The 16,155-nt window shown below is 40.7% G+C and overlaps 2 protein-coding genes across 3 annotated transcripts in view; one reads left to right on the top strand and one right to left on the bottom strand.

Annotated features, from left to right (window-relative positions):
• The window catches only part of TBCD (tubulin folding cofactor D), a 116,931-nt gene that overhangs the window by 27,211 nt on the left and 73,565 nt on the right, over positions 1-16,155 (top strand). The gene's annotated exons all lie outside the window — the stretch shown is intronic.
• On the bottom strand, positions 795-9,081 carry ZNF750 (zinc finger protein 750). The gene is made up of 3 exons (XM_083874741.1): positions 8,968-9,081; positions 2,913-4,545; positions 795-2,478 (listed from the first exon to the last, which is right to left on the bottom strand). Exons 2-3 carry the CDS (start codon positions 4,334-4,336, stop codon positions 1,761-1,763), a joined length of 2,142 nt encoding a protein of 713 aa, XP_083730867.1. The 5' UTR covers positions 4,337-4,545; positions 8,968-9,081; the 3' UTR covers positions 795-1,760.

A 16,155-nucleotide genomic window follows, 5' to 3' on the forward strand; every position in this document is an offset into this window, starting at 1 on the left:
ACAGCTCAGTACCTTACACTGACTTACTGCCCTACTGTTGTCATTTCAGTTAATTGGGCTTTTTTGTTACTGCATTGCCTTTTTCCAAACTCACATTGATATTCTTGCCTTTTGATAATGTGAGAGAAGATTTTCTCTATGAAAAATTAAGTGATAGATCAATATATCTCTTTTTTGTTCCTTACCTCAGAAACTGAAGGTCTGTCATTTACTGTTTAATTACTAAACTTGTTACAATGCTCTGTCTGAGTTGTTGGCTCAAAGCAGCACAGCACAAAACAAGAATTTAAAAAAATCTTGGGAATTCTGCATTGTGTCTAATGCAGCTCCACTTCCTTGAATAGGCTTACACCTATAAGTGATGTTCAGGCTGGCAGGTCAGTCCCTGACCTGACTAATGATCAGTGAGAAATGTATACCTGTGGTTGTGTGTGAATAATGCTTGTTCTGAGTTTGTTCTTCTTCCACTGTGCAAATTTACACAGAGATCAGCCTTATTTTAGTTGAACTTTTGTAGCAGTTTGAGCAGGCTGGACAGCAGCCTTAAGGCAGAAGGAATTTTGAGCCTCATTATTTGGAATTAAAGTATGGATGAACTAATCTGTGTGATGAATTTCCGTCACTGAAGAAAGCTCCTTTTTTTTGGAATTGTTTGGAATTGATTTAGTCCCAAAATTCTGCTTGTCAGTTGAAAATTTAGCTAGCAATTTCTTGCTAACTGTTCTTCAATATAGACAGTGTAGTAAATGTATTTGTGTTCATTAATGACTTTCCAAATATTTCAAGTACAGATCACAAGATTTATTTGAAAAATTGCCAGTTTTTATACACAGATATAGAAGCAGGAAATAGTTTATGGCTGCATGTAGAACGACACAAACTGATAGTGAGTGACACACATGTACTGAAACAAGACCTTCACCAGGAGAGTTTGCTTCAGGTGAAATAAATTATATAAATAACATTTTAGGCCTGGAGCTTGAAGGCTGCCCAGTGTCTGTCTAACCTCAGCAAAGCAGGCACCTGGATTGCTTAGTTCTTCATATTTTCAGTGTTGTGTTCATAGCGATTCACTTAAAGTTGAACATAAACTGCATTTATTAAATCTGTGCAGGCTTTCTTTGGTTTGACTTGAATCTTGTTCTGAGTCAGTGCAAGAAGAGGTCGCTTACACAGAGTTTGGGGTAGTTTATTTAAAGTAGCATCTGCCTCTGAGTAAGTGAATTTGGTCCGTTGTTCTGTCTTAGGGCATGATGGCAAAGTGCATCCCTACACAGAGCAGTTTTTACAGGATATTCCAAAGAGCCAGTTTTAATCTTAAGCTTGTTTAAACTACTGCACAGTGACATAAAAAGGTTTTCAAAAGAAAAAAAAGACCGAAACAACCCCCATTAGATGAAGTTAAGGCTGAAAAAAGACTATGACAGTATGTTATTGAGCAATATTGTTTCTAGAGCTTAAACATCTTTTAAGAAAAGAAGTTGTAAAAGTTATTTTACATCATACAATTGCAAAAACCCCTTCAAAATTCATCTAATTTACTTTGGCTTTAGTAACGAATGCAAAAATTCGCTCATCAAAACCTGAGCTTGTACAAGGCAAAGTTCAATTACTTAAAAATATTAATATAAAATTATGAACATTATTTACAATGGAGAGATTGACTGTATCTTGTCATGGGCCAAGCCCAGTGAGCGAGGATTTGTAGAAATTTTACGCTGATGCTGGTTAACCAGAAACTCACTGGAAAGGAGAGAGGATTAAGACACTCTTGTTCTCTTCCTTAAAGTGAAGACTCTGCTGCAGTCATTGGGCCTGACCCTCTTAGCGCCTTGCTGGGATTTCACGGCCTCTTTGTGGTTTGTCCTTTTTTGTCCTTTCCCCTTGGGATTGCACGGAGTATCCTGAGCGTCAGGAGCAGCGCTGGTGGGCTCGGCAGGTGCGGCGTGGCCGTCCTTTGCGCCGTGCCCATCCCCATCCAGCCGGGCCGTGCCAGGGCTGTAGGCAGCCAACTGGCATAGAGCCACAGCTGCTGTCTGCTTCTGCTCATCACAGCTCTCCATGAGCCCCAAGTCCGTCGCCTCATCGCGCTGTGCTGTGAAGGATTTGTCACAGACGCTGCTGCTGCTGGGGTTCTTGGGCTCCACTCCGGAGAGCTCCTTCTCGGCACCGGGAGAAGCGGCAGCAGCAGCACCGTTGTCGTGGGATGGGCTGTGGAAGGACGGTTTCATGCTGGCTGTATTACAGGAATCCTTTACTGAGAGGTTCAGGGGCATGTCCTGCATTTCCAGGAAGCTCTGCCTGTCTGTTTTGGATGAGGTTTTGTATGTGTGCTCATGAGTAGGTCCTGTGCTTGTGTCAGCCTTTTTGGAAAGGTTGAGGGGAGCTATGCCTGTGTCTTCTTCCATGTTGGACAGTGAGCCTGAGTTGTTCTGGCTGTCGGTCTGTGTGTGCGAGTCTTCATCAGTGACATTGATGCTGAAAGAAATGAGGAGAAAAGAGGTTTCAATTGCTCAAATTCACTATCAACTGCTCTTTTAAACAGGGGCCGAGTACGAGGGCAGGAGGAGGAAAAAAATTATATTTCTAGGCTAGAAGTCCAACAATTTTGTTTCTTCTCCTTTGAATCCCCCAGGGTCCCTTTCATCATACCCACCACTGTAATAGAAGTAATTCCCTGAAGTACTCAGACACATTGGACTTACACAAACACAGAAGAAATTCCTGGTACATTTAAGGAGAATGAAAGGTCTGCTCACTGTAGCACCTGCGTGCTTTGCACAGTTAGTACAGAACATATCAACTCGCTGCTGTAAATTTAAATATATCTAACAGGCATTGCATGAAATGTGCCCATCTGTCTTCGTGTGTCCCTGGTAAACCTGACAAGAATGTGCAAAGTGTTATTTTACCTGTTAGGTGAATCCCCTCTCTCCTGCTCTGTCTGCACACCTTGAAGGGAAGATGGTTGGTCAGTGCTTTTTCTCACAGGTCTGAAGGCTGTGAAGTTTTCTTCTGACTGGTCATACTTGCCCAGGGATGTGGACGATGACTTGTTGGAGAGGTCAAACAAACCCTCACATGTGTGGCTTGTCTGGGTGAAGTTGGTGGGGCTGGGTCTGCCAGGGGAGCCTGTTGCTGCACTTCCCGCAAGAGGGCTCATTTTGGCATTTTCTCTTTCATTTTGCTCATCCTTAAGGTTACCTTTGGCATGCAATAACGTCATTTCTTTTTCGTAATCTGCTTGTTTTTTATGTGAGCTTAGAGGGTATTGTTGGGAAGGGCTTAAAGAAGCTGGGTACAGCAAGGTAGTTTCTTCCATCAGATGAGAGCTTTGATCCCTGTTAATACCAGCTACGTGTGAAAATCTGTAAAATGAAGGATCTGTTGGCCTACAAAATCCATATGGTATTGGTGGAGTGGAGTGGTATTGTTGGAACAATCGATAGTGTTCATATGCTGATGGATTTAGGGGTTTTGGAAGTGGCCCAGGGTGGGGAAGAAAGTGTCTTTGGTCTTGTGTTCCATAGACAGAGAGAGCAGAGCTTTCACACTCTGAGTTACCTGGGAGCAGGTAAGGTGTGTAGATAGCAAGCCGGTGCTCATAGAAATGGGGTGAGTACTCGGGAATCATTGGTTGCATGTAAGGTGAAATGGAACCAAAGCCTTTTGTGGGAGCAACTTTATGTGGAAATTCTGGAAGGAAAGAACCTGCCTTCCACGGGTGAGCTGGTGCATGAAACGCAGACTTGGTGTGAAAAGGAGAACTTTTGTTAGAGAGGGAGAGGATTTCAGATGCCTCAGTGATTTCTGGGCCTTTGCTGTCTCGGTGTTCTCCAACAGGAACGAAGGCTGAGGGCCTCACCATGCCCTCCATCAGGGGCTGCATGCTGATGGCACCTTCTGCTGCAGAGCTGGCAGGGCTTAATTCCTTTGGAATCGCGGGTTTTTGTCCTTGAAGTGCTGCGTTGGTTGCCTGGTTTTGTAACTCAACATTTTCCTTGGCATCTTCTTTTGTAAAAGGATATTGAGGTTTTGAATCGAGGCTTGACAGTCCATTTGTGACAGATTTAGAAGAAGTTGGTTTGATGGTAGATTCGAGCTGGTTGATCTGTTTGGGCTCCAGGGAGCTGCTCTTTGGACACTTGATGACGCGATCCTGCTCCGACACCAAAGTGATGGAGTTTTTGCAGAGGCCGTACTTCATGTGGTTGAAAAGATGGGATTTCTCATTGCAAGTGAAGGGACACTGGAAGCACTTGTACTTGAATGGCTTTCCTGGTGGTCTTGGGATGTAATGAGGCTTCTTGGGTTTACGTTCTTTGAGGAGACTCATTTTTTTTTCTGCTTTAAACAATTAAATGTAATGGCTCTTTATAAAAACTTTCTTGTGGTTGGCTTCCCTCAGTTTTAGCCTCGTGATGTTTCCGGTTTTTCAGGTTTCTAGAATCCTTCTTCCCAGGTGAGGAGAAGCAGCCAGCTCCTATGGTGTCTCAGGGAAGAGGGTGCCGGAAAACAAGGCTTTTGCCACTGGTGGTGCAGGAACTGAAACACAAAGTTTAAAATTAGCTGTAGTGGAACATTAGAACTAAACGCAAAGTAGTGCCTTCTCTTAAGAGCATTCCCCCTCAAACTGCCTATGTTGTGTTATTTGGGTTTTGTAAAACAGAATAAAAGAGCTGGATGTCAGACCAGAGTTAGATGGGCATTGACCTTTGGCATCCTCCCGCACCCGAACACAGTCACACAAGTGGCCTAATTTCCAGCAGCAGCAGCTGCCTGTGCTGCCGGTTCGGGGGAGTTCTCTTTGAAAGCTGGAGGAACATTCATTGAGAAGATGAAAGTAGAAATCCAGGCGGAGCTGTTGAGAGAGGGGTGGAGTGGGTGGGATGGGAAGAGGCAGGTCCCAGCAGGGGCTGGATGTGGGGCAAGCCTGTCTGGCCGGTCCGGGAGAGCGAGGAGGGAATTTCCTGCTGTGGTGACACGAGGGTGGGGTGGATGGGTCGCTCTTGGGTGGCTGACTGGGCTCTTTCTGAGACTGACCAACCCCTCTCTTCACTGCTGTGGCGTTTCCCAACAGCCCCATCTCAATGGGTACCTCAAAGGTGCCCAATCTCTCGAAGGATAAAACCACACCGATTTTCTTCCTCTTCCTAATTCAATTAAGAGAAATGAGCACTGCAGTGTCTGACTAATGGAATCCTCTGCCTGATAAACACATATCCCATCCTCCTGCTGTGTCACTCCTCACAGATTGCACGCAGTTAACACGGGCACCCGAGTGTGTTAACTCGGGGAAAAAAGTGTCAGACAGTAATTGATTTATAGGGGAAGGATCTATCTGCCTTTCTTTGGAAAAACGAAGGTTGTGGATACTTTATCCAGCCCAGTGATTTGCTGGGTAGATAAGTCAGGAGGGCTTGTACCGGCTTGTTCCATTATGTTCACTGATTCTGAAGGCGTGAGAAACTCTCGGAGTCAAGTTCTCATGATTTTATAGGATGTGTTATGGCAGAGATCTAAAAACTGATGATTTCATCATGAACTACAAGCATCATTATCAAAATGATGACTGTTGCAAAACCACGTACTGTATCTATTGTGTTACCTGAAACTACAGGAATACTAATTGGAAGAGTGACGAGATAGCTCCATTTTTTTTTCTAAAAAAAAAAGATTTTTACATAGAAGTTTGAATTAGTAGTATTAAAATACTAAGTTTATGAAAAGAACTCCTGGTAATTATGTGCTGTGAGATTTTAGTTCTAGTAGAGATATTTTGCATTTCTTAAATCTAAGATTATTTAACAGAAAATGACAGGCAACACATGATGAAAACTGAAGGGAAAGCTACAGAATTGCTGCTTGGCTCATCAGGTATAGTAATTCTAGCAAATTGTATTAAGTGTTGTTTCTGATGTCATAGAACTATTAATTTTGTTAAAATAGTTATTGTGAAGGCACCCTTAAAAATGCGAAGCTGCTCTGCATGTAGAAAAAAATAATCAAGCTTTTTCCTAAAATTAAGTGATTAAATGTGCTTCAGATTAATGAAAAAGGAATTTCTAGAGAAGTGGCTTTTTGTTTTTCAGGTTTTAATGAGGTTATTTGAGTTAGATACTGATACTGTAAGAGCAACAAGGAAAAATGCATTAGCATGTTAAAGTCTCATCATTGGAGGATGGCTGAAATGGTAGTCCAATTAAATTTAAAAAAATCATATATGGTATATTAAAATTTCTAACAATAGCTAGAAATCCTTTGAAATATTAAAAATAATATTTTTGCATTAAAAAATAAGTAAATGAAGTATTGAGACGTAGGAGGAGAAGTCAAGATAGAGAACTGGTCTTTTCCTTCTGCCTTAAGTGAGCTTGTTGCACTTTTTTAAACTAATGATGTGTAACTAACATGCAAAGTTTGTAATGGACTCGGTCAAGTCAGCTTGTACCTGTTATTCTTTATATCTTCTTGGAAGTGCTTGTACTAATTATTCTTGAAAAAAAGATCTTGTTGTCAAAACTCCATCGCTTTCTTAGGTGAAGCATTTATGATAACGTCCGAATCTGCATTCAGGTGCAGCATTGATAATAAAGGGATGGTAATTAGATTTCCTTGTTCTTCCAGCTTTCCTTTGCTTCATAATGAAAATTCCTGTGTGTCCTGTCCTGCCCCCTCTGACTTTGTACTTGGTATTTAACTTTGATTCAAGTTATTCCTGTTGGACAGAGTATTAACTATCATTTCTTAACAGGATAAAATGCGTTGTTGCAGTTTTAATGTTCGAAATTTCAAGCCTTGGAGCTCCTCTACCATGGGTACAGCAGGAGAGCATTCCAACAGCTTTTTATTTCTTTCTATTTAATGTATTTTGATGGCTCCAGAACCTGCTGCTCTGACTTGCAAGATACAGAGAGCAGCTCATTTTAAAGGGTGTTTACCTTTCCTAAACTTAGGTCAGTGCCAGCCAGGTGAATGTTTTCTTTCTCTCTTTTACTACTGAAACTCCCTTTCTCTCCTGGTTTAAAAATGCCAGTACTAAAATGTTTCTAAAGTTAGACAAGTAGGATAATTCCCTCTCTGGTCTTTAAGACACAGGAGTATCTGGCAGAGGGACATATTTTATTATTAAAAAAAAATTAAAACTATTTGATCATGCAGTCAAAAAGGACATTAATGGTTTAAAATAGGTGTAACCAATTAAAACTGTCCCTATATAAATAATGTTACTTACAGCTGTATGTTTTGTGCTGCCAAAGTTAGAATTTAGTATTGGACAGAAAATATCAAAATAAGTAGCTGCTTTTTTCCTTTAACTTCAATGCCATCACATATGATATCCTAAAGGATAAAGGAGGAAAAATATCTTCAATAGCAGGATAATTTTTACGTAACTTTTTTTAGGTAGAGAATTTATTTCCTGTAGACCTGCTTGTATATATTATTGTAATTTTCTAGTTTTGAAATGCAGTAGTGTTATTTATTTATACTTTCATTGAAAACAAGTTATTCAGATAATCTTGATTAAACTCGAGGTTATCTTAGTTGTTTGTTTTTGTCACTAGCAACCTCCTCATGGCTTTCGAACCTGTCGCCCTTTCCAGCCTGACACTGACTGCTCCAAGTTTCCTTCCTTCTATTTTTAAAAGCAGGTTGTTGCTCCCTCCTCGCCTTTAACCTGTTGGCAGGTTGAGAAAACAGGAATGTAGTTGAACATTGTGTGTAAATATATAAACAAAAAATGTCCGTGGGGATAAGTGTATACACACATATGCACATGTGTATTCATACACACACATAGATATATGCATATATATCTGTCCAGGTTGTTTTTTTTTAGGGTTTTAAGTAGTTTAAATTGTTTAAGATGCCCAGTTGATCAAAGAGGAAATTTCAAAATGTCTTTTATTACAAGCAGGGACAGTAATTACATTTCTTTTTAGGACACTGCTTCAGCAAAGTACGTAACAGCTGCTCATGCCCACCCCATTATTATTGCAGGCTCCTTCTGGTGATGTGGATCTCTCTGACCAGGAGGACTCACTGGGGTGGAACATTTTGAAGGACATGCTATAATTAAAATATTGTGATGTGGCATTATTGCATAACCCAAGGACATGCCATTGTCACCTACCCAGGGTGTTGCAAGAACAAGATTTGTGAGTTTTATTCTAGCTGAGATTTTCCAGCGATTAACCACCCCTCCCTTCTAAACTTCCAGGTCCTTGAAACCGAAAGATAAATTTTAAGGCAACTGTTTGTTAATTAGGAGGAAACAGGGGTGAGAGGAGTGGGCTGGGAGGGCGGTGTGTGTGTGTGTGTGAGGTACAGACCCACGGGAAATTCTGTGTCTGTGTGTCCGTGTGCGTCCGAGTGTGCGAGAGGAAGCCCAGGAACAGAGATTAAATGACTCGCTCAGGCAGCGTGGATGAGAAATAAAAATCTTTCTACATACCAAGTTCATAAATCAATGTCTTACTACACTTTAATTGACTAGAAAATAGAAAATGATCGGATTTTCTGTTAAATTTCCAGAAGCAGGAAAAATTAATAACTCAAAGCTGGAGCACATAATTTTCATATAAGCTTTTCAGATGGACCCGACACAACTCTATGAAGCAGAGCTGACAGAGCAAACAGCAATTTTAAGCAATACATCTTTTTGTCATACTTCAATATATTAACTCCCTAAATAAAATAAAATAATAATAAAAAAAAAGGTGCTGAAAACCCTTTGCACCAACGAGGGTTAATTATTGTAAAAACTTGAAAGAGTCAGGTTTTCTCTCAGACTGAAATATTCCCCTCTCCTGTTGAAACTTTCTGCTGAGAGCTGAGGCTGGTGCCGTGAGTGCACCTGCTGGAGTAACCCTGGCTGCTGGGACAGCTGGGAACTGAGCACCTCAGATTTACTCCTTAACCTGAGCAGGTTTTACTTAAAGAAATGCTCTAAAGCCGTGTACTCACCGGGCTCTGGGGTGTCCGAGGGCTGCCGGGCGGGTGCTGAACTGGAGCTGTCACTGCTGGGAGAGCAGTACCTGTTCTCTGCCTGAGCCCTGAGTGAAACTGCAGGAGGCTGTTCCAGGGGAGGGACCTGAGCGTGTAGGAGTTGAGCCCTCGGGGTGTAGAGATGCACCTGATATTACTCCAGCCTGCAGCTACGATTCATTTGTTTGCGTCCACCGCTCTCATTGAGCATTACCTCAGCATCTCGGCTATCGAAGGGAGCTCCCGTCGCTCCGTGCCCTCCAACAACCAAGTTTTGCTCTCAGCTCTGCTGGCTGCTCCTCTGGCAGGCAGTTTGCAGTGTAGGGTCAGAAGTGGCTTAGCTAACACTGAGGATATTTCAGTTTTGTACAAGTGACTCGTGGGCAACAGAACTGACTGTATGCAGGGGGTAGCAAAGCTTAAAAAATTATTTTGCTCATTTATTAGAGACTGACTTTTTTATTGAATGCCTTTGTAGCTTTAATATTCTTGCTTTTTGTTTTTCCTCCCCCTCTTCATTTTTATTTAAATTTTTGTCCTTCATGAGTCTCCTTTCTGAAGGCGGGACTGAACTAACTCCAAGCTCGCTTGCCACAGGAACCTGCCAAAGCTTGTCTATAATCGACAGCCAAATGTACAGGTCCTGGAAAGGGAAAGGAGTCACTGCAGGGAGGATTGATTGTCATGGCTGTGTGTTTGCTCAGGACCTGTGAAATCCAGCAGTGAAATGGGAAAGGCAACTGCTCGCCCGCTGATAAGTGTTGGGGCTGGCTTTTAGCTGTGTTTTTTGTTAGAGTTTGTAAATGACAAATTTCTTGGTCCGTGTACCCGTCACCTGGTGACATGGCTGAGCTGTTCAGGGAAATGATTTCCTTTCACATACAGGCTGGCAGAAGGAAAACATTTTGATACTTGTAGCTCTGTCTAAAAACCACTCCTGTTAATGCATAAGCAAAGGGGTTTTTGGCTGCTAATTCCAGTGTTACAGAGATGTTAAAACTTCTGTTAAAACTGAACATGAGAATCCTCCTGTTTCATCCGCTGCTGTGTAGACAAGACAGCTGCAGATTACTGAAACTTTCAAATGTATGATGGATTTTATTGTTGGCAAAAGTAAGATTTATTTGGAATGAAAATTATTAAGGAAACTGTCACTACAAAACCTGTTTAGGAAGTGGATAAAAGTTGTTTGAAAATCAGTCTTTAAAGCAGTGTCTTAAAAATCATTTTAAAGGTGTTGCCTTTGGTTTGGTGGAATTATTTACAGACTACTATCTACTTCCCTATGTGGGTATGCAGGTCACCATGCTTCCTCTTGCTGGGCTGGTGTAACTTTTTGGAAAAAAAATTCAAATTATAAGCAATCACTAATTTTAAGGTAAAAAAGTGACTGTTGTGGTATGTTTTATTTTTTCCCGTAATTATTTTTTTAGTATTATGTTTTTATAATGCAGCGTAACAGTACAAAAGGTGTACAAAATATTACTGTCACATTACTCTCTAGTTGTTTGTAAATCCTTTGGATTAAGATGAAATAAATTCTTCCATTTAGTTGTAAAATATTTTGTATAAAAATTTGTGTATTAGAAGTTTTTAAGGGAAAAGGGGAGAAAGACCTTTCAGTATTCTGAAAGTGAAATTTTGAAATACTGTCTCTACTCAGAAACTTCTCTGGAAGAAAATTTCAATTTGTGGCATCTAGAGGAAGCTATTGGACTCCCTCAATAGAGCTGACTGAACTGGGATAACAGGCAGTCAGAACTGGAACTTGGATTTTATTTTCCCCCCTTCTTCCCATTGCCTGACCTTGCATTTCTGGAGAGATGTGATGTCCAGTTGCTGCACTGACCCACGGAAAATGTTTTAAACTCAGCTTCTTCCTGGAAGCTGCTGTTAGTCAGGTCAGTGGAATCAGCTGCAAGCGAAGTAGAACTGGAAGAAAAAGAACAGCTCATATAAATTCTCCTTTGCTTGGGGTTTGGATGATATTAAAATTCCAGATCTGCGGTAGAAGATTCTTTGGTGGACCCCAGAACAGGACCATGAGAACTCCTGTTTGTGCAGACTTGTAGAAATACTGAATCACAATTGCAATGATGTTGTTTCTACACTTGTTTTTAACTCACTCGGTCACATTCTGAGTGTCCCATCAGTGACCCCAGTATGCTGTTGGTAGCATCTTTTTCATTTACCTGAGTACAGGTCAGATTAATTAAGAGCACCAGGACTGACATAGTAAAAACTGGATTTATTGATGAGTTTCTGCCAAGTTGCCCTTTTTTTTTTTTTTTTTTTAATGTGGTTATTTTTTTATCTTTGTGGGGCTGCAGCTTTTTGTTATGTTCTTTGGTGTAGAATACACTTCTTTATTTGAGGTTCTTCTTAAAATTCAGTATGAAGTAAGTGTTGTTTAGCTGTAGCTGAATTTCATGGGATTAATTACTGTGACATATTTCTGTCATTCTCTAAATATTACAGACTTCCTTGTGTGTGCTTTTATATGATTTTTTTGGCTCAGCTTTAGCATTAATCAGAAAACAAAATGTCAGTTGCAGAAACTCTGCATCCAAATGGGGTAAACGTCCCTTGATCTGGATACACCTCTCATCTCAGTTCTGTTTTCCCCTTCAGAATTCCATTCCCTGGATGTCTCAGTGTGTGCCAGGTGTTGCTCCAGTCAGTTCTCACCTCCACATTAATCAGACAGTTCTTGCCCTTCTGCTGTGCTGCCAGGACTGGCCCTGCTGGTTGCACTCAGGACTCCATCCCAGGGATGGCCACTGGTTTTCCATCACCAGGAGTTTTTCTAGGTTTTTCCAGAAGTGCCTTACCAATCTGTGAGCTCATTAGTTATTCCAGGAGAGCAGCATGATCACAGTTTAATGTGGATACTGGTGGATATGGAGCTGGATATCAGCTTCCTGCATACAGGAACTGCAGCGTTCACCAGTGTCACCTCAGCTATGTCTGGATATGTGGCTTTGAGCTAAGAAAGTTCTTTTTTTTTTTTTTCTTTCTGGGATCACTTGAACTGAAGTTATTGAACTCAGCATCAGCATGTTTGGGCTGGGTTGTTCCACACCATTCCCAGAAGGGGGCAAATGGATGTGAACATAATTGCTGTAACTCACACTGTGCCCCGAAACATGACGTGATTCTCCTACAGTATTCTCATAATTATCTTTTTCTATCCCATATGAATAGTTATTAGTCTTAATGCTTTTTGAATAACACCTTTGAAATCTGCCTTTGTTTTTCATAACAATGCAGTCCCTGACTCCGGAGATACGTCTGGGCAGATTGCTGTGCTGCTGTTTGGGAGCCACTTGTTCAGGATTACTGGAGCAAATTACTTGTATGGGAAAAGAATAAAAGCTCAGCAGTTAATAGCAACTGCAGATCCCATTTTTAGATATTTCTTGTGGCTTGTGCTGTTTGGTCTGGAGCTAGGATGATCTTTCTTTGGGTTCCCATCCTTGCCCTTGGGCAGTGAAACATCTTGGGGGAAGTGGGAAACAGCAGGAATTGGGACTGTAGGCAAAGGATGAACTGTTTATAAGGCAGGGTTTTTAATGGTGACTCTTTTCCCTGTCAGTCATTCTCACAGGGATGCAAAATGCACCTTCAGCTTCTACTTGATGCTCTGGTTACAATTCTCTTTCCAAATGTATTCTTTTAAAAGTGATTTTTTGTGCCAAATACTTTTTCCTTTTTCTGCTTTAGTTTCAAAACTTACACCAGATATTCTGAGCCAGTTTTCTTGCCTCCATGATAGTTTTTCTGATAGAATCCAGCAGCAGGACCTGAGTTGTGCCATGTGCAGTTCCAGGGTATTTAAACTCATTTTTCTTTGAGCCAGACCTGGTGTGGGGCTGCTGTGATGCTCTCACCAGAGAGGAGGGAGGCATGGAACAAATACTCTCAGACTCAACATATTGTTAGCTTTCAGTTATTTTCTGAAACATGTCAAATTTTATAAGGATTTCTATGATTAATATATGTTGTTTACAATTTCAATAAATTTTTAAAGTGGGGAATATAACCAGCAAATGCAACCTGATGTTTTGTTTATTTTATTTCATTGAAAAATACTGATGCTGCAGTTTGTGAGCTGCAGCTTGGCTGTTACGGTTTTGCATTCAAAGTTACATGTCACTATTTAGCTGTAAAATTTCAGTTGTTATTAGAAGGGATCATTCAGCTTAATTTGCATGTGGGAGAAACTTTTTTAGCAAAATTGGCTGAAGTTAACTGAGAACTCACGATCTGATGATGGATTTGTGTGTGATTCTACATCTGGAATTACAGCACCCCAAAATGAAATATTCCTTACTCTACAGTATATGCTAGAACCAAAAACTGACATTTCAGTGTGGTTTCAGTATGATTTCACAGCTTTTGTTTTGTGCTGTATTTGTGGTTTTGTAGGCTTCAGACTATTATTTATAGGATTTTTTTTTTATTTAATTGGGTGGGGATAAATACTAAACAAACAAGAGAATCCTAGTTTACTTGAATTTCTGGTTTGCTTGTGAAAGGATGTTATTAAAATTTCTCTTGATGACAGCACAGTATAAACTTTCTAGCTAATAAGGTGTGTCATGTAGAGGAACATGAACCTTCCTGGGCGTTCTTAACGTCTTGGTGGTGAGCTGAAGAATGTTCTGGTGTCACTCTCAAGGACTTGGTGAGCACTGGGTAGCCCCAGCTGTCTGTGCTGAAAACCAGGGGCAATCTCTCAAATATAATCCATAGTAGTGTTTTACCAGGAAATCATGCTCACTGTGCATTATGTGATCCTCTTTCTGCTATAAAATCACATTAAGGTTGAAAACATTTGCATCACTGAAGAGTAAGAAAAGGAAGCCAGGGAGAGCAGATTGGAAGAGCCCTGTGGTTACACTTTCAGTGAATTTGTGCTTATTTTGGGAGGATTCCAGCCAGCAAGATGTTACTTTTAATCTTCCCACTTTCTCTAATACTCTTACCCATTCATGGGGGATAGACTGTAATAGTACAACAATCCTTTGCTCCTTTTTAAACTATGGCAACAAGGAAAGCAGCATTTGAACAGAAGGGAATAATGCTGAGTGGATCCAGGGATAATGGAAGATTCAGAAGTCTGGTACTGGTGGATCAGTACAATTGATCTGTATCTGGAATTTGATTATTTTAAATGTCAGAATAATGAAAAGTAGTAATAAAGAATGAAAAATGTTCAGAAGCAGTCTTAACTACTTCTGTTCATAAGTTACCTTCAGAATAAAAGGAGCATCAAAAAACTGCAAGAAGGAAATAGGGACTGTCGAAGGTTAGTGTTATTGTCCCTGCTTGTGAGGGACCTGGGGCTCATTTAAGAGGGGACCTGGCAGTTTATGATATCATGGGATTCCATGACAAAATCATGATGCTTTTTACATTTTCAGAGAGGTCACACACAACTCTACCAGTGTCCAAAAAGATCCTGACTTAGGGACATATTTGTAAACTATTTCTGTTGAATGGTAAGCTCATGGTTTAAACAGGAAACACTGGTACTCTCAGTTGATGTTTGCTCTCTGTTTTAAAGATATCCCATTATCAAGTGTATTTTTGGTGAAAAGTTTGTATGAAATGAAGTCTCTGGTGCTGTCAGAGGATTTCAAATGGACTCAGCCAGTCTCAATAGCAATTGCTACAGCTTTGAAGGCCTATCTGTGTACATGTGACTGCAGTGTCTGTGATTTTAAAATTCCCTCAGCTTCCGGTGCAAATATCTTGCTGATTTTCTATGGTTAATTTTTTCTTGTTAATTTGGTTAGAATGGATATGTGCTCTGAGGCAGTACCCAATTGTCTGTTCCTGGTACAGAGAAGGCTTGATCATGTGCTGTCAAGGAGAAAAAATTGGATTCCTGTGTATTTTGTCTTTTTATCTGAGAGTAGAGGGGATGGTGCTTACTGATAATTATATATAACTAGATAAATATATACTTTAAAAAAAAAAACCCAAAGTCTCCTTTGTGTAGAAAAACTCTACACACAGTAGACAAAAGGAGCATTTTTGCTTGTCCAATATCACTGTGCCATTCATGGAAGAAAAAAACAAACCCAAACAGAAGTGATTCCAGTCCTGCTTTCCAGTGCATTTTAGAAGGTTTAACTGAGACCAGGATTTGAATAGTCTTATGGAAATGCATTATGTAGCTTCCTAAACTTGTTTACATTCTCTGTTTTTAAGGTTTACCTTCTGTGTTTTCATATTCCAGAGTAAGTTGTTTGTTACGGGTTTGCAGCAGCCAGGGGCTGGAGGAGAGGGATGATGCATCAAGAAGTCAGGCTTCTGCACTGTGTTGGTCTGTTCTGTACTAGTGGTTAATTGTGAGGCTTTTGGCAAAATTCCAGGTGCTTTTCATCAGAGATACAGGAAGGAGTGAAGAGAGAAAAAAAAAAAAAAAAAAAGTCTACCTGTCTTAGGTGGACTCTTTAGAGAATCGAGAACACCCAAACCTGAAAGGCTGGTTCTGGAGGAATTCCTTCTCTCTAACATGCAGGTGAACTTTAAAAGTGATGCACAGTCTTGAAAAAAGCCTTTTAAAAAAAGTTATAATGCCTGTGTCACCGTAATAGTTTTCAAATTAGCAAGGAAGCATTATAAATAGTGCAGATTTTTTTTTTTTTTCACTAGCCAGCAGGTATGAGCAGGAAGAAATGCTGTGTCTGGAGCTGCAGCAGGAAAGGTCCCTCCCCCAGCACCACTGGGAGATGGGGTAAACACTGAGCAGGGAATAAATGACAATGAATTGCTTCTGGCTTTTTCACCATGGGGTTTATCTCAATATTGCACAACTTTAGCCTTAAGGCTGGGCTTTCTTGGGTGATATTTCTTTTCTGACATGCAGTATTATGAGTTTACAGAATTTTTATACTCCTTTAGAGTAAGTAATTCATTTGCTTAGTAGGATTTCTCCACAAGCCTGTTCCTTCATGTCTTTAACTGCAGTTTGCTGTTGATTCAGACAGAGGCAGAGCTCTCTCAGCTGTACACCTGTGTGAAGGTCTCTGGTCTGGCCTTGGGTGTGAGTGGGTGGAAGAGTTCCCAAAACGCAGTGCTCTTGTGTTTCAGAGCTGTCCTGGGTCAGATGCTGCTCTGAGTGCGAGCCAGGCAGGGGGCTTGGAGCTTTTAGGG

Source organism: Zosterops lateralis (genome assembly GCF_965231275.1).
Source record: "Zosterops lateralis genome assembly, chromosome: 18".
In the NCBI taxonomy this organism is placed as follows: Eukaryota; Metazoa; Chordata; class Aves; order Passeriformes; family Zosteropidae; genus Zosterops; species Zosterops lateralis.

Coding starts and splice junctions, on each gene's coding strand:
- ZNF750 (XM_083874741.1), bottom strand. CDS start 4,336: ATGAGTCTCCTCAAAGAACGTAAACCCAAGAAGCCTCATTACATCCCA. Junction 2,479..2,912: donor AGAGGGGATTCACCTAACAG/GTAAAATAACAC, acceptor CATTTCTTTCAG/CATCAATGTCACTGATGAAG.